At 36.9% G+C, this 20,689-nt stretch overlaps 2 protein-coding genes and 1 long non-coding RNA gene across 8 annotated transcripts in view; 2 read left to right on the top strand and 1 right to left on the bottom strand.

Moving 5' to 3' along the window:
• Window positions 1-20,689, top strand: part of Myb (proto-oncogene like protein Myb) — a 63,674-nt gene that overhangs the window by 35,980 nt on the left and 7,005 nt on the right. For 3 of the 6 annotated variants that reach the window (XM_069499458.1, XM_034970735.2, XM_069499460.1), the window contains 11 exons: window positions 7,402-7,499; window positions 8,065-8,199; window positions 9,077-9,242; window positions 10,352-10,560; window positions 11,173-11,264; window positions 11,678-11,832; window positions 12,370-12,516; window positions 12,784-12,869; window positions 13,345-13,537; window positions 14,198-14,380; window positions 15,031-19,356. In XM_069499458.1, the coding sequence (XP_069355559.1) occupies window positions 7,402-7,499; window positions 8,065-8,199; window positions 9,077-9,242; window positions 10,352-10,560; window positions 11,173-11,264; window positions 11,678-11,832; window positions 12,370-12,516; window positions 12,784-12,869; window positions 13,345-13,537; window positions 14,198-14,380; window positions 15,031-15,696 (2,130 nt within the window). In that variant the 3' untranslated portion in view covers window positions 15,697-19,356. Of the gene's footprint in view, window positions 1-7,401; window positions 7,500-8,064; window positions 8,200-9,076; window positions 9,243-9,361; window positions 9,513-10,351; window positions 10,561-11,172; window positions 11,265-11,677; window positions 11,833-12,369; window positions 12,517-12,783; window positions 12,870-13,344; window positions 13,538-14,197; window positions 14,381-15,030; window positions 19,357-20,308; window positions 20,423-20,689 lie in introns of those variants that run through there. The other 3 variants (XM_069499461.1, XM_069499459.1, XM_069499462.1) reach the window with 3 other exon arrangements.
• LOC138402548 (uncharacterized) lies at window positions 1,119-2,132 on the top strand. The gene is made up of 2 exons (XR_011236917.1): window positions 1,119-1,212; window positions 2,037-2,132. It is a non-coding gene; the product is annotated as an uncharacterized lncRNA (long non-coding RNA).
• Window positions 1,206-3,202, bottom strand: LOC138402547 (uncharacterized). The gene is made up of 2 exons (XM_069499560.1): window positions 2,578-3,202; window positions 1,206-1,997 (listed from the first exon to the last, which is right to left on the bottom strand). The coding sequence occupies exons 1-2, from the start codon at window positions 3,001-3,003 to the stop codon at window positions 1,683-1,685; spliced, it is 741 nt and encodes a 246-aa protein (XP_069355661.1). The 5' UTR covers window positions 3,004-3,202; the 3' UTR covers window positions 1,206-1,682.

The raw sequence follows: 20,689 nt of genomic DNA, 5'->3' as shown, positions 1-20,689 counted from the left end.
TTTAATCAAAATTGTTTACGCTGGATTTTACTGCCATTTGACAATTATATTATGCGGAGGACAGATTAAACGAATATGTGCGTTTACGTAGGTCTACTTTGTGATTTGGCGAATAGATAAAGCTTAATATTTTTGGGCGTTCATTGCTTTCAATCATGTTTTGCATAGTAAATGTATAGAACCGGAGACATTATGGTTCAAATAAGTGAGCAAGTGGTAAGTTACGTGACTGGCACAATCAATAACTAATGTTAAAAATCGAAAACAAAATTCATATTAATGCAGGTTACTTACCTGACCTATTTAAAGAAAATGTATGCAATTTAAAAACGATTTAAAGTAAAGCGTCATTCAAAAATATTTTCGTATTTGTACAAAGATAAACAATTAAACATTTCGCACGCATTTTTTCGTTAGGTATAAATATACATATCGTTTTAATTTTTGTTAGTGCTTCAACAAAAATTATATAATTCATAATAATTATAGTGGGTATAGTAAAATCAGTTCGTGATAATATTAAGGGTGCGTCCACATCTGGCGAATGTGCCGCGAATGTGCAGCTCGCGAGCCGTTTGCGAGCTGCCCGCGAGCTGCGCGCGTGCATTTTTGTTCGTGAGCCGCTCCTGCGCCGCCCGCGCGCAGTTCGCGCGCAACCTATGCGCCGTACGCGATCAGCGAGCGGGCGGCGCGCTAGCGGCTCGCGTCTTCCTTCCGCCCGCGCCTCAAGCCCCGCGGCCCGCACCCCTCCGCTCAGTTCGTTTCTGATTACTGGAGGCTAAGTACGTGTTGTCATGGAGTGGACGGAGGATAATTGTTTACGCTTAATTGAAACATATAAAAGATTTCCAGTTTTGTGGGATCCCAAAGATCAATATTACTATAGAAAAAATCTAAAAAATGATGCGTGGAAAGAAATAGGTGCTATAATGGGAAGCGATTATGAACAATGCCGTAGCAAACTGTTAAGTCTTTTATCTTCTTTTAGAAGAGAGAAAGGAAAAAGTAAAAAAAGTAAAGGGACAGGGAAAGGTGAGTAAAAACTACTTGTTACTTTTTGTGTTTTATTTTATTAATTAAATTGACTATGTAACTAATATTATTCTACATATATTTTTAGGTGCATCCGAGACTTACAAAAGTAGATGGTTTGCCTACGACGCTTTTTCCTTTTTAGCTGATCGGGATAAACCAAGGAAACGTTTAAATACTGTAAGTAATTAAATCAACAATATTTATCTTGAAATGCAATACGGCCTTCATTTACACAATAAGAAGCAATCTCATCTCTTATTTCGTTTATTTCTCTGGAATATCTTATTTGTGGTGTTTGAATATTTGAAAGAGATGTGAAATTAGGTACGGATTGATTGATGTACATATTAGAATTAGTAGTATAAGTATTGGTGGCGTTCAGTTTCAAATAATTATGCAAGTGAATAATACTCATAACGACCACTTCAGCAACTTCTGGTTTTAATATCATGGGTTTTCTAAGTACCCTAAAAATGGATGATGCAATGCCAAATGCACTTTCAACAATTCTGCGAGCTCTGCTTAATCTATAGTTAAAAATACGTTCCGGAGTGCCTTTACTGTGGTTACCGGAGTATGGTTTCATCACATGTTTATCTAGAGCAAAAGCGCTGTCAGCAACAAAGAAGTAGGGTATCGCTTTAGTCCTATAAGGTAATGCTTGGTAAATTTAAGGTGCCATTTTGCATCATCTTGTAGAACTCTGTATCTTTGAATATCCCTCCATCAGATATACGCCCCTGGCAACCAACATCAGCAAACATAAATTTATAATCTGAGTCTACCAGTGCAAACAGAACAATACTAAAAGTAGATTTGTAATTATGATATTCAGTTCCACTTTTCGGAGGTGCCTGTATGACTATATGTTTACCGTCTATTGCGCCAATGCAATGGGGCAAATGCCATTTATTTTCGAATCCTTTACTCACTTCTAGCCATATATCTGGTCTCCTTGGCACCTGAATAATAATAATATAAATATAAAAACATTATTACAGGAACAAGCAGATACAGAACAAGATAAAGTGGATGAGGAACAGGTACAAGATGATGGAATAAATACTGACACCGAAAGCAACCTGTCTTTTATTGAACCTCCGCCGCCCAAAAAGAAAAAATCGACGGATGATAAAATCGTAACTGAAGCCCTACAAGTTTTAAAGACTGCTACAGAAAAATTGAGCGATAATTCCAAGTTGTCACAAGAAGTACATTCATTTATAAATTTTATTGGAGCCAAAATGGAATCTTATTCACGTTTAACAAAAAATATGGTTCAAAAGGCAATATTTGATGTCATAATGAAAGCCGATTCTGGGTACTATAATTATCAACCAGATGTGCAAGGTTATACAACTTATTCTCAAAGTGCTTCTACGTCCAGACCGCACAGTCAGGAAAGTAATTATTCGACAGAAGATACGAATGACAGCCTCGATGATTTGTTTCAATATTAATACTTTCTTTTCGTAAACTTATATGTTGCTTATAAAAAAGGCTATTTGATTTTTAAATAAAAATAATTGGAAAAATACTCACACGTACGTTTTCCTTTAAACACTTGATAATCGCCAAACACACTTCAGGAATAATAATACTTATACTTTGCTTAGAAATTCTAAAAAGGTACTGCAAGCTTGTGTAGGAATCTCCAGTGGCCAAGAATCGTAATGTCAAACTTAATTTATTTTCAACTGAAATTGGTAGCCTAAAATGCGTTTCCTTTTTAGCAATCTTGAAACTAACCATATGTAGAAGATTTTGATATAATTCTGGTGACAATTTTAAAAAATTGGCATAGTGTCCGCTTAATTGATGGCTTTTCAACTCCGCTACTATATTCTGTTTTCTTTTAAAAATAGGATTTTGCCACCAACGCCGTTGTCTCTTTTTTTTCCTTTTTATCAGTAATATAATAGCTAATGATGCAGCAATTATATTAAAAGCACTAGTGTCGTCCGACATCTTCGGAAGTACTGAGCCAGTAAACGGAACTGTAAGCGCGAGAATTGAGTGCGCGCAGATCGCGCGCCGCGCGCTCGCCTTTTACGAGCCTTGCATGAGTTGCGCTAGAGGCGCACCAAACCATTGCCGTGACTGCACGCGTGCAGCTCGCGGGCAGCTCGCAAACGGCTCGCGAGCTGCACATTCGCGGCACATTCGCCAGATGTGGACGCACCCTAAATGTGTTGACATCGAACGGATATAAAAATTTGTAAACTTAATGACTAGAATTAACACTCTTTTTTCAAGACCATAGAGATTCATTTTGTATTGTTCATGTATGAATGGATAGATTATAACTCTCTTAGGTGGTCTCGAATAAAATACAAGAATACTGATAAGATTTTATGAGAGCAAAGTTTATTTTAGAATAAAATTTGTGTCAGCAGAAATATAATCACTAAGCACTATTATGAACTTCCCCGTCTAGGATAATATGAGCTAAATCTACTAAATTATAAAACGTGCGACATTATGCAGAAAAATACATCTACAGCAGCTAATCTCCGTTTTCTATTAGTTTAAATGACCTATTCAATCACTATCTATTCCCAATATAGTAAATAAACTTATTTATTTTATTTTTTATTTGTACCAAAAATATTCAAAGAAAAACCGGCCAAGTGCGAGTCAGGCTCGCGCAATGAGGGCTCCGTACTACAGTCGTATTTTTTCGACATTTTGCACGATAATTCAAAAACTATGATGCATAAAAATAAATAAAAATCTGTTTTAGAATGTACAGGTGAAGACCTTTCAAATGATACCCCACTTGATATAGTCACTCACTTCAAAAGTTGAAAATACTAACTATTAGTTCATGACCACAATTTAATTTTTTTTGTGTGATCTAACCCTAAATTCACGGTTTTCAGATTTTTCTCCAAATGTCAGCTATAAGATCTACCTACCTGCCAAATTTCATGATTCTAGGTCAACGGGAAGTACCCTGTAGGTTTTTTGACAGACAGACGGACAGACAGACAGACAGACAGATAGACAACAAAGTGATCATATAAGGGTTCCGTTTTTCCTTTTGAGGTACGGAACCCTAAAAAGCTAATATTTAGGCTAAACATTCAAAACATCAAACTTCAAAATTAGAAGGCGGGTATCTGAGCAGTTTTGCCTTTTGTGATGGTCTCTATTCTCTGGCTAGGTCTCTGCTAGTTGGCTTGTTTTAAAAATAGTGTTAAGGCATTCTCCAGTCTGTGACTAATCTGCCAGCTGCGAAAACAAAACGCCTTGCCCATTAAAAGCTTCATTCACACGCAATAAAAACATTAATTTAAACAGGATCACTTGAAGACCTAAGTAAACATATGACGATATGTTTGCCTGGACGCGTTTAGACGGTGACATCGTCTGTGACCTTGATTTTTTTCTATCCGTATGTACCCTAGAAATGATCCTTGGCTAGGGTTTCCATGATTAGTTGTTTGTTTCCGGGACATATACCTTAAAATTATCCTCTTTTATTATCAACTTTTAAGTAGTGAGATAAATTATTATGGTACCTAACAGAAGAAATAATATAGAGACCTAATTTGTGGTTTTACATGTAGTAAAAAGCAAGTACAGTAGCCGGCAGGAAATATTGTAAGTACATCGACCTTTAGAAAGAGATTTCGGCGTTAGAGCGTTGTCTCTGTCACTCATACCTATGTGATGTTTTCTCGGTCTCGACGACAGAGACAATGCTCTACAAATCCACTATCTCCTTCTAAAGGTTGGTGTACCTACATTATTTTCAGTACTTTCAGATCATTTTCGGTTCTCTTGTTACTCTCGCAGTGTTACATTAGCATTGTTTTCTAAAACTTGAGTCGTCCCTATGGACGACATTTCTATAAATGGGGCCAGAAATCTTAGTATGTTTAATATGGTAGTCCTATCCTTAATCGATTTGTACCAGACGTTAGTATGACTTTGTAGATGATTATAAATTGAAACTTGAGACAATTTGTATGTCCCGTAGATTCATTTACGATTAAGTCGGAAGACCCCCCACTAGGTGGACAGACGACATCAAACGAGTCACACGTAGCCTCCGCGCTGGATTCAGGCGGAGACCGTGGCGTGTGAAAGTCAGCAGAAGACAAGACCTATGTCCAGCTGTGGACGTCTATCGGATGATGACGATGACAATAATTAAGGCTAATATCAACGACTAGACGATGCCTGCGACTTCGTCCGCGTGGAAATCTTTGATTTTCCGGGATCAAAAGTAGCCTATGTCCTTCCGCGCGTTGTAAATTATCTCTATGCCGAATCTTATCTAAATCGGTTAAACGGATAGGCCGTGAAAAGCTACCAGACAGACAGACGGACGCACTTTCGCATTTATAATATTAGTTTGGAAGTATGGATTTGACTTTAGGTATCATGGCTGCACATTTTTATCTGAAGATTACACGTTCTTTGCAATTATTTCCAAACCAGTTATATTTTATTCAAAAACAAACGAAATCATTGCTTCTGTCGCCGTCTTAGGTAATTTTTTGAGCTCCCCAACTCAACGGAAAATCACCTAATCCTTTTGTCTCAGCCATGTTTATTCTCGATATTTAAGCACTTTGTCATAATAATATATACCACTATAGAAAATATTAATTCTTAACATGTCAGACATAGCCCACATATCATATCACATTGTTAATCTTCTGAATATAATCTTGTTAACATTCTCAAGTGCTACAAGATAACAAGACTATAAAGTTTAGTATAATATGACGGCATCTCAAGGACGCAATTAGTTACAAACTATAGAACTACATAATATGGATGTGGTTTTACAAAGGAGTTATTTTTCCCATATGCCTACGCTTCTAGTAACAGAACACGTGTATTTTATAATAGGCATGACGAATTGTTGGAGCAGTTTTAGTATGGGACTATTAAATGATTTTTTTAGTGCTCTCTTGCCTACATAATTCAAAATACTAGACAAGGGAGCCGCTGGATTCAGGGGGCGCAAGACCGTAGCGTGTGGAAGTCCCTACAAGAGACCTATGTCCAGCAGTGGATGTCTATCGGTTGATGAAGATGATGATGATGATGACTAGACAATCCAAAGGATCAAAACTAATTTGCATCATGACTAAAAGTGTAATAAACTCTATTAATACCAATTTAGACCTTAAATATCAAAGACAAAGTCATTCAGCGTTGAGCCTTAAGATCAATAACATCTTTATTAACTTAATAATCATAAATATTGTCGTGTGACGAGTTTTTTTTTTATAAGACTAAGAGCCAGCGCGTGCCAGACCTTTGTTGTTTTATAAAAGTTGTAAGTTTTGTCCAATACGCAAAGAAACTTTCAGAAAAAGAAACCCCAATATAGGCAGGAAAGATTGTTTGAGTTTAAGGGTGTCTGGTCACTGATCGTCCCTCCCTGTATTGGAGACAATACGCAGAGAAAGATTCAGCTTTTATAAAATAACGAAGGTCTGGCACGCACTGGCTGTCTCTCTACCACTCACAGCTGATCCAACGATGTTATTCGAATTTTTTCAAACACCAGATTACCTTGAGAAGTAACGATTCACATGTTTTGTTCATCACTTCTTTTGTACTTTTTTTGATTGCTTTTTGCAATCATATTGGTCATTGATAATCTTATAATGATACTTTTAGTTTGAGAGATCACGTGGAACTTACTTGTATGTTGGCCGTAAAAAACAAGAGCATGACTGCGTTAATTGAAATATTGTTTTTTAAATTGTTTGTATCATGTGAACTTGATATTGTAGTAAAAACTGATATAACGCATGTTTTTAGGGTTCCGTACCTCAATAGGAAAAAAGGAACCCTTATAGGACCACCACCCTTATAGGATCTGTATGTCTGTCTGTCCGTCGTGTGTCAAGAAAACTTATAGAGTACTTCCCGTTGACCTAGAATCATGAAATTCGGTTGGTAGGTAGGTCGTAATTCGTATAGCACAAGTAAAGGAATAAATCCGAAAACTTTGAATATGTGGTTACATCACAAAGAATAATTAAAATGTGTTCATGAAAAAATATTAGTAGGTATTCTCAATTTTCAAAGTAATTAGGTATCATATGAAAGGGCTTTACCGTTACATTCTAAAATAGGTTTTTATTTATTTTTATGCATAGTAGATAGTTTATGATTTATCGTGCAAAATGTCTTGTTTTCGATAGTCATAATTTTACACAAATTCGTCGTTTAGAGCCATCTGGAACGACATATCTTCCGTTAAGGCAATATCATGACCAATTAAGTATTTAATACTCAAATACAAAAATCAGAGACACGCATACCTATAAAATCCACGCAGAATTTAAGATTTTATAATAAATTATTTAAAGACTCTTCGTTTTGTTGTTCCAGGAGGACGAGAAAGTCACAGAGTTAGTTACTAAGTACGGTCCAAAGAAATGGACCCTAATCGCGAGGCACCTCAAAGGCAGGATAGGAAAACAGTGCAGGTAATTATTTTCAGCTATTTTTCTCCTTAAGTTATAATTCTCTCAACATATTCAGAATATTGTCCAAAAATACCGCAGAGGTTTGCAGCTAAACAATATTTTTTAAATAAAACGAATTGTAATTCTCAGTAGAGATAGATATCTATTTAAATAAAAAGAAAATCTGACTGACTGACTGACTGGTCTATCAACGCAATGACGTAGGCATCCGCTAAGAAAGGATTTTTGAAAATTCAACCCCTCAGGGAGTTTGAAATTTGTATTGTAAGCTAGTATCTTATAATTAGTTTTCCAATTAATATAAAAACTGGACGGCCGCGTGGTTTTTAGGTTTTTAAAAATCTCGTGGGAACTCTTTAATTTTCTGGGATATAAAGTAGCCTGCCCGTCCCCGGAATGCATGCTACGGACCTCTATTAAGTACCAAATTGTTTGGAAATCAGCCGGATAAGGTTGCAAACAGACAGACACACTTGCATTTATAATATCAGCTTGGATAAAAATGATCTCAGCAATTTGGTAAGGGATTGTAGAATATACAAGAAAGTTCTATGCTTCTTTTCAGGGAGCGATGGCACAATCATTTAAATCCGTCGATAAAGAAAACTGCGTGGACGGATCAGGAAGACAGAATCATATACCAAGCGCACAAACAATTAGGGAACCAGTGGGCCAGGATTGCCAAACTACTGCCGGGCAGGTAAAAAGCAACTGAGAATAACTTGTAATTTAAAGCTATTTTGAATATATCAGGTCAGATAGAAGAATGGCGTCACTAGCGAAAGTTCATTACATATATAAACAGAAAATCTGACTGACTGACTTACGGACAGATCTATCAACGCACAGCTCAAACTACTGGACGGATTGGGCTTAAAATTTGGCATCAGATAGCTATTATGACTTAAACATCCGCTAAGAAAGGATTTTTGAAAATACAACCCCTAAGGGGGTAAAATAGGGGTTTGAAATTAGTGTAGTCCACGCGGACGAAGTCCGCTAGTGACACATAATTAACTAGATTTTCTTGCTATAATGCGCTAAATATTTTGTATGCCACAATATGCAGCATGCACTATGAACCGCTCGTCACTCCCCCAGTCTTAACTATTATTATTCATGCAAGAAAAACTAGCAATACAGTCATATTCAAATGCTAACATAGATGGCGTGACCCTTGCTTCTTACTGCTTTCTTAAATTCGTTGAATGTGGTATGTGTCAAGTTTTGCCTGTTAGTATTTGAATAGGATAATACGCACCACTACCACAGAGATGCCCCTAGTCACACTCCAAGCACGTTTCAATACTAGGGCATCCTCAGTAAATGTTGACTACTGTCTACAATGCAACGCATTGCCAATGCGGCAATCGTAACACTTGTAAATATTACCAGAATTCATTCCTTTTATACCAGACCTGAACTGAACCCTATCACACAGTTCAAAATATAAGATCAAAAGTCAACTAAAATCTGACAATAATTAGAGGACCGGTTTAGGTATGTTATTTATATGTATTTTCATATTATGGAACTCTACTAGTAGTGTGGTAGTTATTTAATTTTTATAATTCCAGGACAGACAATGCAATAAAAAACCACTGGAACTCCACAATGAGGAGGAAATACGAGCCGGACTTGCTGGATAGCTTCGAAACGCTACGACGCAAGCAGTCGCGAGCCAAGCGACCTGAGCAAGTAAGCGACGAGCGTAGAGAAAGGGTCGTAGTCGCTTTCAATGATGTTAGTGTGCTTTTTGTTTTTATTTTATAATAAAACACGTTTGCAACACCGCACCTCACGCCATGCCACTCACCCCAGCTATTACATGTCAAACCACCCCACGCCACGCCACTTGCAATAAAATAACATTGGAACTCCACAATGAGACAGAAATACAAGCTGGACCTGCTGGATAGCTTCGAAACACTCCGACGCAAGCAGTCGCGAGCCAAGCGAGCTGAGCAAGTAAGCGACGAGCATAGAGACAGGGTCGTAGTCGCTTTCAATGATGTAATGTGCTTTTTGTTTTTTATGTTATAATAAAACACTTTTGCAACACCGCACCTCACGCCATGTCACTAACCCCACCCCATGACATATCACGCCACCCCACGCGAGAGGGGCAAGAGAGGGTCGCAGACGCTTTTGATGTAGTGTTTTTTTTTTTTAATTTAATGCTAATCGCTCCCCATACAATGTCATTCCCCCTCACCCAACGCTACTACATGTCATGTTACTCCACTCATACCATACTACTCTGTCACTCCACTCCACCCACACCACCACATGTCAAGTCACTCCACCCACACCAGTATATGTCACGCCACCCCACCCATATCATTACATGCCCCACGCCACCCCACCTACATGTCATGCCACCCAACCCACACCAAGACACCACTACATGTTGCACTACCCCACCCACACTACGTTACGCCACCCCACGCCACGTGTAATAATGTTCCAAGACACACATTCTTCCATAATCATTTCGTGTTTGTTTTTTATTAGTGTGGTTATTTTGTTTTCTTTTTGTTTCTTTCTTTGTCGCTTCGTTTCAATTTCCGCAATGTAGGTAAGGGCGAGTTTACACTGAAGCGAAACGGTGCGGAGACGTGTTCAATAGACCAATCAGTTTATTGTTAGATGACGTGATCATTGTGTCATGTCATCACCCATTAAAGTGATTTGTTGAAAACACACGTCTTCGCTCAGATCCGTATGAGAAGAAACGCGCCCTAAATCGCGCCCTAAATTCTAGAATCTCGCCAAGTATTGTCTGCTCATATCAATATTTTAACCGACTTCCAAAAAAAGAGGTTCTCGATTCGGCACGTATTTGGTTTCAGTCGAGTCAGACCTGGACAGACACGTTCAACGAGTCAACACAGAGCAACTCTTCTAGCACGAGCCAGCCGTCGAAGCAAGTGTTACACTTTAGGCAACTGTTGAAGGATCAGCTCAACAACTTGCAGCAGCAGCCTATAAGGAATAAGTCGCCCGATCGAGGAGGCTTGGTCGCCGCCGATACTGTGGAGATTGTTGAAACACCGTTCAAGTAAGTTCATCGTCATTTGTACTGATTCTTAGAACATCTAAATAGAGTATTCGCCTCTTTTTCTTACCATAAAATTAATAAGATATAATACCATATATTACATTAATAAGAAAAGGACAGACAGACTTTAGAAATGTCCAACCCTGTGACTTTAGGTGCCAGTCGTGACCCTATTGTATAAATTTGTAGAGTGCACTAAAATTAAGTTTCATTTTTCGGCCTTGTTTAGCAATATTAAAAAGAAAAGAGGCAGATACTCTAAATTTAGTTCAGAGAAAAATATCAGAATCGATGATATTATTCGGGTCTCTGCTCAGAATGTGAAGGATTTGGATCATTGCATTCATTGGTAGGATTCATGTCGATAATACTGAATGAAGCGGAAGAGTTAAGAAGTCGGCCTATCAGTCAAAAATACCTATAACATAACTATATTCTACCCACGGAAATGTTGTTGGTGGCTCAAAATGGTTAACGCCCTCTGAGATTTTCGTCTCTGTCATTTATATGGGATAACGTAACAGAGAGAGCCCTATACTGACTTCTTTTCGTGGATAGAGTATAAATGATATCAAAATCTTAATATAATACATATTAAAAAATTCTTTTCAGATTCGTGAACATAGAACATCTCCCCGATGACTCCACTATCAAGAATTATTTAAATCAAGCCTCTACGGCCGATAGCAATAGCCACAGCACAGGTAAATTGCCACTTTAGGGGATACGGGGTGGTGACCGAACGAGTCATTGGCTTGAGTATTGAAATTACTTTTTTTTATTCAGATATAACCCCTAGACTGCAATCTCACCTGGGGGTAAGTGATGTTGCAATCTAAGATGGAAGCGGGCTAACCTGGAAGGGGCATGGCACCCTGCCCCTCACCGGTAAAGCCGGCATGCCAAGCGATTTAGCGTTCCGGCACGATGACGTGTAGAAACCAATGGGGCATGGGTTTATTAAAAACTGCCATACCCCTTCCAGGTTAGCCCGCTTCTGCATCGTCACTAACCACCAGGTGAGATTGCAGTCAAGGGCTAACTTGTATCTGAATAATAATAAAAAGATGAGGCTAATAAATATGGATAGTATTCAGTATGGATAATTGTTTTCCAGTAACATACTCAATCCAATCGGAAGCCAGCAAAGAGATCGTGATTCCCACAGTGTATCTATCTCCAAAGAAGAAGACTATGGAGGCCATTAGCCCTCCGCCCATACTTAGGCGAGGCAAAGTCAGGAGGCAGGCCGCCCTCACACACAACCCACACGTGAGTCTACGTATTGTATCACTATTTTTTTTTATAATCCTTTTAAAGTCATATTTATTTTTGAAATAAAATGAGTGTGTGTAATCTGTCGGAAGAGGATTTATTAGTACTTGACTTACTAAAATATGAAATTAAATCTCTACATAGTATAAAATAAAGTCGCTCCCCGCTGTCTGTATGTATGTATGTATGTATGAACGCGTAGATCTTTTAAACTACGCAACGGAATTGAATGCGGTTTTCATCAATAGATAGAGTGATTCAAGAGGAAAGTTTATAGGTATAGTTTAATTCTCAATAAATTAGAGATCCCTAGGGAAATTGAAATAACGTGAATTAGGTCGGAAAAAACGCGCAACAAACGAGACGGAGGCGGCGGCGGTGCCGCGGCACCTGTAATCTCCTCACTGACACCACATTAGTATCTTCATTGTACCCATGCGAAGCCGGGGCGGGTCGCTAGTTAAAAATAAAATATGTAATCTATGAAATTATATTTTTGTGGTTATTTTGATACATTTTTCACTTTGTTTCCAGGTATGGGAGAAATCAATGTCAAAAGTGTTGGACGGCGCAACGCCAATCAAAGCTCTGCCCTTCAGTCCGTCTCAATTCCTCAACTCGCCCGCCGGACTCTCCTTCCCGGCCTTCGATACGCCTCTGAGGCATACGCAAAGCAGCAGAGTAAGTTCATACAGTTTTAACAGTATTTTACTTCTAGCTGATGCCATCCCGAAAAGAATCCGGTATAAAAGTATTCTAGGTCTCCAGGATAAAAGCTATCTCTGTACCAAATTTCGTCAAGTCCGCGATTTTTAAAAATCCCTTGGGAACTCTTTGCTACTAACATTTCACGATTTAGACGCCGCCCACGAAGTCGCGAGCATAAGCTAGTTGAGAATATGATTTTGGCTGCTTTACGATATTAACTGTAGTGATTCTTCATTTCAGGATCTGGGCACTAGTCCATTACTTCACACTCCTACGCCCGTGAATATAACCCCCGAAGGAAGTCACTTCAAGGCAAACACACCAAAGTAAGTTGTATTCAAAAAACTAAAATTATTTTAGTACACAATTCTTATTAAATTTTCAGTCAAAGTCAAATTATTTAATTAAATTTATTTTAATAAAAAAATTATAATTAAAAATTAAATTTATTTAATTTTTTTTCTCTCTCTCTCTCTCTCTCTCTCGTTATATTGTGATATTACGTTATAATTCAATATTTTTATATTATGCCTCTCTTATCGAGAGTTACATCACCGTGGAGAGAGACCCTGGGGCCATGGAGTCTTTTAGTGCTAAAAAATTTACGAGACATTTCACCGCGATTAATAGTCTCACCTGGTGCTCATTTTTTGCGCAATGGATCAGCCTGGCTGTCCAGCGCGGATATGCAGCCAGTATTCTTGGCACCATTCCACGCAGGCATGATTTGTATGGTAATTAGATAGGCTTTAAGTTTTATTGTAATATTTTCATTTAAAAAATATTTTTATATTATTTCAGAACACCGACTCCTTTCAAAATGGCAATGGCGGAAATAGGCAAGAAATCCGGCCTCAAATACGAACCGTCCAGCCCTGGTCTGCTCGTTGAGGACATAACAGAGATGATACAGCGCGAAGAGAATTCCGATAGTACTGTACAGTTGAACGACTCTATGCTGTCATCCACTGCAGAACAAGAAGTTAATGTGCAGGTATTTTTTTTTATTTTTTTATTTCGACCATTTTACACCACATTTTTAGACGAAAGCACTAGATAAAAACCGAGACTGGTGTTTGCAATTTGCAGCCTAAATAGACCGTAGTCTGTGCCAGGGCTGACAAAGATCATTGACCTCACATAATTTATATATTTTATGTATGTCTAAGCTTTTTGTTCTGTGACCAGTTTTCGATTGACTGCAATAATTATTTCTGGTGTTAAGTGATGGTGCAGTCTGCAGTCTTTGATAAAAGAGGCTCTCCTAAATAATATAACAGATAATCAAACGTGACGAGAATTCGACTAGTACATGTGAACAGTGCACATTATGGTATAATAATAAATAATAATAAATAATAATAAATAATAAAATACATTGTGCAGCTGAACCACTCTATACTATCATCAACTGTGGAACAAGAAAATAATGTGTGGGTATTTTTGTTCCTAGACCAGTGTTCGATTCCAATTCCTTCTGATGTGGAATGGTTTTCACATATTTTTACAACTGTACGGGGTTAATGACCAGATTTCAAACTACAACTCTGCAAGAAAAGGGAAGAAAGACAAGTGCTTTAGATGAATGAAAATACGACCTAACAGTACGTACTTACGTTGTTCAAAAATATAGCTTTTGATTTATTTTTTACAGGTAAACGATTCAGGCATAGGCAGCGGTCGACGCAATACGGACAAGGAAAACATGCCGTCGCACAAGAAGGCGCGCAAAGCGCTCGCGCAGAGCTGGGGCAACGCTACTGCTACTAGCACTCCACACTCGCACTCGCACGCGCAATCGCAAGTGCCCGACGTGTCATTTATCGTGGAAACGCCGGTAAGTTTTTTTTTTTTTTGTAAAAAGAATATTTGCCATGTTATATTCCCCTTTCCTCTCCAACTAAGCGTCAAGCTTGTGCTAGGAGTAGGTACGACAATAGTGCAACGGGCGGGTTTGAACCGTCGACCTTTCGGTTTTCAGTCCACTCCTTTACCTGTTGAGCTATTGAGGCTCAAAATTGATTATTACATGGATAATGGCACCGTTTCCGTTGTCTTTCTCTAAACTAAATTTAGAGTATCTGCATCCTTTTCTTTTTAACAATGCTAAAAAGGGACAGAACATGAACTTTACATTTAAAGACTCTAAATTTTAGTGCACGCTACAAATTTATACAGTAGGCTCGCGACTGTGCCCTAATATCACGGGTTTTACCATCTAAAAATTAAATTTAAAACTATCAAACTGCGTCTGTCCTTTCATATTACATTAATAAGAAGAGGATGCGAATACTCTAAAATTAGGTTGTGCTCAGAATCAGTACCAATATAAGGAAAACATGCCGTCACAAAAGAATGCGCGCAAAGCGCTGGCGCAGAGCTGGGGCAACGCTACTGTTACTAGCACTCTACAATAAGTTTAAAAACTAATTTTTTTTTTGTGAAAAGAAACATTAAAATAGTTTAACGACTTTTCTATTGTTTCAGAGCAAAACCCTTGCTGGAGATAATTCTGTACTCTTCTCCCCACCATCCATCGTGAAGAACTCGCTTCTTGAAGAATCTACCAGCCTCCATAGCTTCGAAAACACTCCGGAACCAATGAATATGGAGGAAATGGACATAGAAAACGTTATCTCAGAAAAAACTAAGGTACAACACAGGTCCTATATCCCTACTAATCCTCTACCTAACACCCTCGATCCCAATTTAATACTCTATGACGACATTTACGACAATCAGACGGACTTACGGCCGAATCCTAGTGTATTTAGAAATATCACTAATATCGAATCCCCCAGAACTTTCGCAAGATTAAACGCGGATAGGTTACGAACTATTACAAGTTCTAATGAGTTAGGTTGCGATAACGGTAATAGCGTAAGTAATATTAGTAATAACGTTACTAACGCCAGTAACGTTACAAATAACGGAAGTTCGTTAATAGCACCTAAAGAAGTACTCGCTAATGCCTTGGCCGATCATATTTATAAAGTGACGAATCAGAAGCCGTCTACGTCACGTATAGATGAAATATTGACCAATAAAGTGCTGAAAACGAATGAGGTTGAAAAGGAGAATCAATGGTGGCAGATAGAAAAAGAAACGGATGAATTATACAATGACTATTATATGTTCACTAATAATATGTGAAATTCGGTATTAAGTAAAAGGGATATGGTAATAAAACATCGCTAACAGTTACAAAACGTAACTAATAACGTTAGTTTTTGTAACGTCATTCTAATCAGTTGCTCGATGACTGACGTGAACGCTAAAAGTTACAGGATGTTTCGCATTAAATCGATAATAATTAGATAATAGAAATGTACAGGAGTATAAACAGGTTGTGAAGTAATTAATATAAATACCGATTTGTGGTATGTAGGTTATAATATAAAGACGCAAACACATTACTGTGTTGTGTGGTGTGTCGTGACTCGTGAGTCATAACACGACAGATGGCGATCGGAATCTACATTGGAATAGGCCGGGCTCACTTTGTCACGTGAGAGAGAGTTAGAAGAGTTTACGCGACAGATAGAGAGGCATTTGTTAAACTTTAAGAAGCAGTTACTGTGCGAGCTGAATTGCACTTTCACAATAATCAATTTATATCAATTCAATTTATTCGAATCTTCGCGGCGTCAGCCTTTTGTACACGTAAGGTGCTATTATATAGATAAGTATTCTCTTATCGTTTGAAGATGATATAACTCTCAGGCTCTCATGTGTCGTACGAGATTGCATTGCGACTCTAGAAATCAAAGTAGATAATATAGGATTGTCATAGGAACGTGAGATGTCGCCACTCCAGTCCCATCAAAAGCACCAGTGTGTGTTTTTGCAAAAATACGTATTTGCTTATTGTTACAGTTAGTTTGATTTATACGCTAGAGTTATACTCTTTCGAATCGAGTATTATTATATAAAAAATTAGCATTGAAAACTGCGTATATAATTTTTTATTAACTTATTTAGATTTCTGTGGTTACTACACATCACAAAACAGTGTAATGTGTTTGTACTTTAATAGTGGCTGCTGGCGGGTGTGCATATATCTAACTCAAATTTTTGAAAAGACAAGTATAACGCGTAAAATTTAACTCCTCACTCGCCATTTTAACTTTTTGTGTCAAATTTCAAGACGATTTTAGTCCTTATTTTAAAGGTGAACCGTACTTATGACATGAAAGTTGACCCATAGAGTTAATAGCGCGTGAGGAGTCATTTTTTTACGGATTATAATAACTTTTAATTTCATTCAGATGGGGATAGGGATTTTTCAAAAAAACAATATTAATAATGTTATAAAATATTTACGAATCATGACAACGCCATGCCTAAATTTGAAAATCATTTCTTGCATAATCGCAAAGATATGAAAACTTTTTTGCTTATAAATATTTGTAAGGATACTTGTTCGGCTTTTCGAAGGATTTAATTATTATGATCAAAGTTATAAATGTTCGATTTTTTTTTGTAAAAAAAGTTTAAACTTTTAATTAGATAATATGAATAGTAATAAGTGCACCAAAAGAAGTGATTAGGGCGTAGGCTACCAAAGATGAAATCTTCATCAAATGAATATATCCTTGGATTTTAATATATTCATCATTAATATTAGGTTCTACGTTTATAAAAGTTTACCTCAAGTTTACCATGCACCAAATTATTTTAGTGTTATTAGTTTTTATTTTTTTTTAAGAATCGCTAGTTTAGAGTTTAGGTTTGGTTTGTTTTGGATAATGTGAAACGAATTGTTTGTAAAGAAAATAAGCCCGACTACGGTTACGAAAAATAATTTTTGGCGTGATTTGAAAATAAACTATCAAAACAAAACATCCACTAACATATTATTATTATAATAATAATTATTAAAATTAAAAAAAGTTATAATATTGTGGCTAATTCTGTTTCACGCAGATAACAAACTAAACTAAATTGACAGGACTAAATCTTTTGCTTTCCTTTTCCGCAAGAAGTATTATGAAAGAAAGAAAGAAATAAGTAAGTCATTTATTAGGCAAAGCATAGATAGGTTTAGTTACATCTGCATTGAAATGTACTTATTGTTATCTTATTCTAAAAAAGAGGTGCATACAGAAAATCAACTGTCCTTGAACTAGGCAAAAAGCCTGTATTTTAAGGTATGATTCCGAACCACGCTGCACGCACCAGTGCTGCCGCAACAGTGCTGTCCCCAGCTGTCAGTCCTGTCGCGGCACTACTGGTCCCCATACAATCTCTATAAGCTTAAATGACATTACATTCCGAGCTAGGCAGCAATGTTCCGCTACATTGCTGCCGCGCCTTAAATTGATGTTTCGTATTATACAGTACTAGGTTATGCTCGCGACTTCGTCTGCGTGGACTACACTAATTTCAAACCCCTATTTCACCCCCTTAGGGGTTTAATTTTCAATAATCCTTTCTTAGCGGATGCCTACGTCATAATAGCTACCTGCATGCAAAATTTCAGCCTGATCAGTCCAGTAGTTTGAGCTGTGCATTGATAGATCAGTCAGTCAGTCAGTCACCTTTTCTTTTTATATATTCAGAAGAAGACATCTGAAGGTTAAAAAAAATAAAGAAATAGCAGTATATTTAGATCTGTCATTTTAGTTCAGAGATTGTATACAACAGAATTAGCCACACTGATTTAAAAACTTGTTTAATAAAAAAAACAACTTGCAATAAATTTTACCGTAGTCGGTTAGGAAGAAAGATTTGGATGTGAATTGAAAGTATTAAAATTGGCTGTACGGATAAAAATCTAGACGTAGGCTGTCGTAGTTACGGTTTTAAGTTTCAAATACTAACTTTCCCTGTTAGGTGACCTATCCTACCATTGTATTTATTTATAGTGAAAGTCTATTAAATAGTATTTTGCTTTGTAATTTTGCCTGTAAATTTTATTATCTTTTTTTTCTTTTAATTTATTCGACTACCATCGTGTGTAATGTGATTACGAAACTATTTATTTTCTATCACTTTTTTTTTGTTAAAATATTCACAATTTTAATATAAATCGGCAGCTACTTAAAGAGTATTTTTTGAAATGATAAAATGGCATATTCCCATAACCTGATCCACTATCTTGCAACCCTTACCTAGGCCCTTTCCAGTACAGGTATAAAATAGACTGCGATTTTTATCCTTTCATTTAAACAAAAGAGGAATAAATGGAACTACAGTCATGTTTACAATCTAAAAGATTGTCTTGGTGCATTATGCCAACCTCTACAATTAGTCAGTAAAAATCTTCAATAAAATTAATCTTTTTATCACTATTATTGTTAGCCAAAAATCAAAAATCAAAATTTTATTAAATATCGAAAAATCGAGCAATCGAGTTTATACAAAGCGAAAACATATCGCATTTCTGTATTAAAACTTGACTGTTACATATTATAGTTATCACTTTTTTCTTTCAGTTAATGAAGGGGCTAATAGCTATAAATCGCTCAATCTATTTTATATTCCCATCTTTCCCTGTACAATATTGACAGACCAGTGTTGAATCTACATTTTTTGATATTTATTTTAAAAACTTATTTATTTTCTTGTTGAACATTTTTTGTTTTTCTTTTTGTTAATATTTTTTATGTTTTACAAAAAATGTATTAATTTATTCTGTAGTAATAGGTTTTTTTTTGTATTATCACGAACTATTTTATTGTAAGATTAAAGTAACATTGTGTTTATTTCTGTTTTTTTAGTTTAGTCGCTGTCAATATTGTTAGTCCATTCCAAAGTCCAAATGTGACCCAATGTCATTTTTTTATTTCAATAAATGTACTTAACAACTAATTTTTTTGTTTGTTTTCACCCAAAAGCTGCCTTTTATCAATCGATATTTTCGTTACATACTTTTTTAATTTATCTAAGCATAAAATATGATAATTATTGTTTTGTAATATTTCTCACATCTGAACCGATTTCAAAATATTCTAAGTACCTATGGAAAAAAGATAGGAAAAAGCCTTGCAAAGGCTCGGTACTACTATACTAAATACTACTATACTATACTATACTTTACTAAATATCCGTAACAATAAAACTTGCAGAAGTCAACTGGCATTGTTACGTCAATGTCTGCAAGTTTTAATATGTACAAAATGCAGAAGTTGACTTTAGCTACAAGCGTTTACTCAGAGTAAGAAACGTGCAAGTTACTTGCCAAAGCTATGCATAATGCATAAATTTTAGGTTTGCACTTGCCATCTTAACTCTGTGTCAACTGTCATGTCAAAAGTACAGTCACTTTTAAAATAATGACTAAAATCATACTTTTGAAATGACAGTTGACACAAAGTTAAAATGGCGAGTGAGTTCTCATTGAGTACAGACTATAAGTTTTTATGCTAGCTTAAGGCTTGGACAAATGGACAGACAAAACGCACGTCCCGAACACTATGAAAGTGTTCGAGACGTGTTAGACTATTAGTAAGCAGTTGAATATATCAGTGAACGACAAAACATAGAAATATGCCGTACGCTTCATCATAGCGCAACGAAATCCCTATAGTGGTGGGCGATCTATACCGCACGCGAGTCCGAGTAGCTCCATATTCCGTAACTGTCACTTTCAGTCTGCCAATCACGGCAGCAGCCAGTGTCGCATGACAGAAAGAACCACCATGAGCCTCTATTTTCAAATGACACCTTCTATGTTTTGTCGTTCAGTGGGTAATATCAAGATGTTAAAGGAATGGTTTGCCGGACTGGGGAAAAACATAGAAAGTTCTCAATTTTCCAATAGGTATCTCGTGTAACCGGGGAGCCGCTGGTACTGAAGAAGTCTGCAGTACGCTCCATTAAGTTCGACGAAGAACCGTCCGATGAGCTTAAAGAGGAGCGGCCATCTTTTATTTTGGTTTGTATTTTCATATTTAAAGTAAAATGGCGGCAAAATCCCTGGACCTATTAAAAAAACTACAGTTCGAAATTATAGTCAGACTTAGGATCGATTCATATTAACGCAGAGTCGAAGCGAATTGAAATTATAATCTAACATTTTACCTAGTAGGTAGTGCTGGACAGCAAATAAACCGGGGCTGTACCCGCTACTTTCTTAGTTATACCTACAGCGGATAGCGGTCTCAAAACAGCTGTTCTGTTTGGCGGCCATTTTAAATACGAC

The sequence above is a fragment of the Maniola hyperantus genome, chromosome 7, assembly GCF_902806685.2.
Source record: "Maniola hyperantus chromosome 7, iAphHyp1.2, whole genome shotgun sequence".
NCBI lineage: Eukaryota > Metazoa > Arthropoda > Insecta > Lepidoptera > Nymphalidae > Maniola > Maniola hyperantus.
The sequence above is the reverse complement of the archived record's forward strand: the minus strand, read 5'-3'. Positions and strand labels throughout refer to the sequence as shown.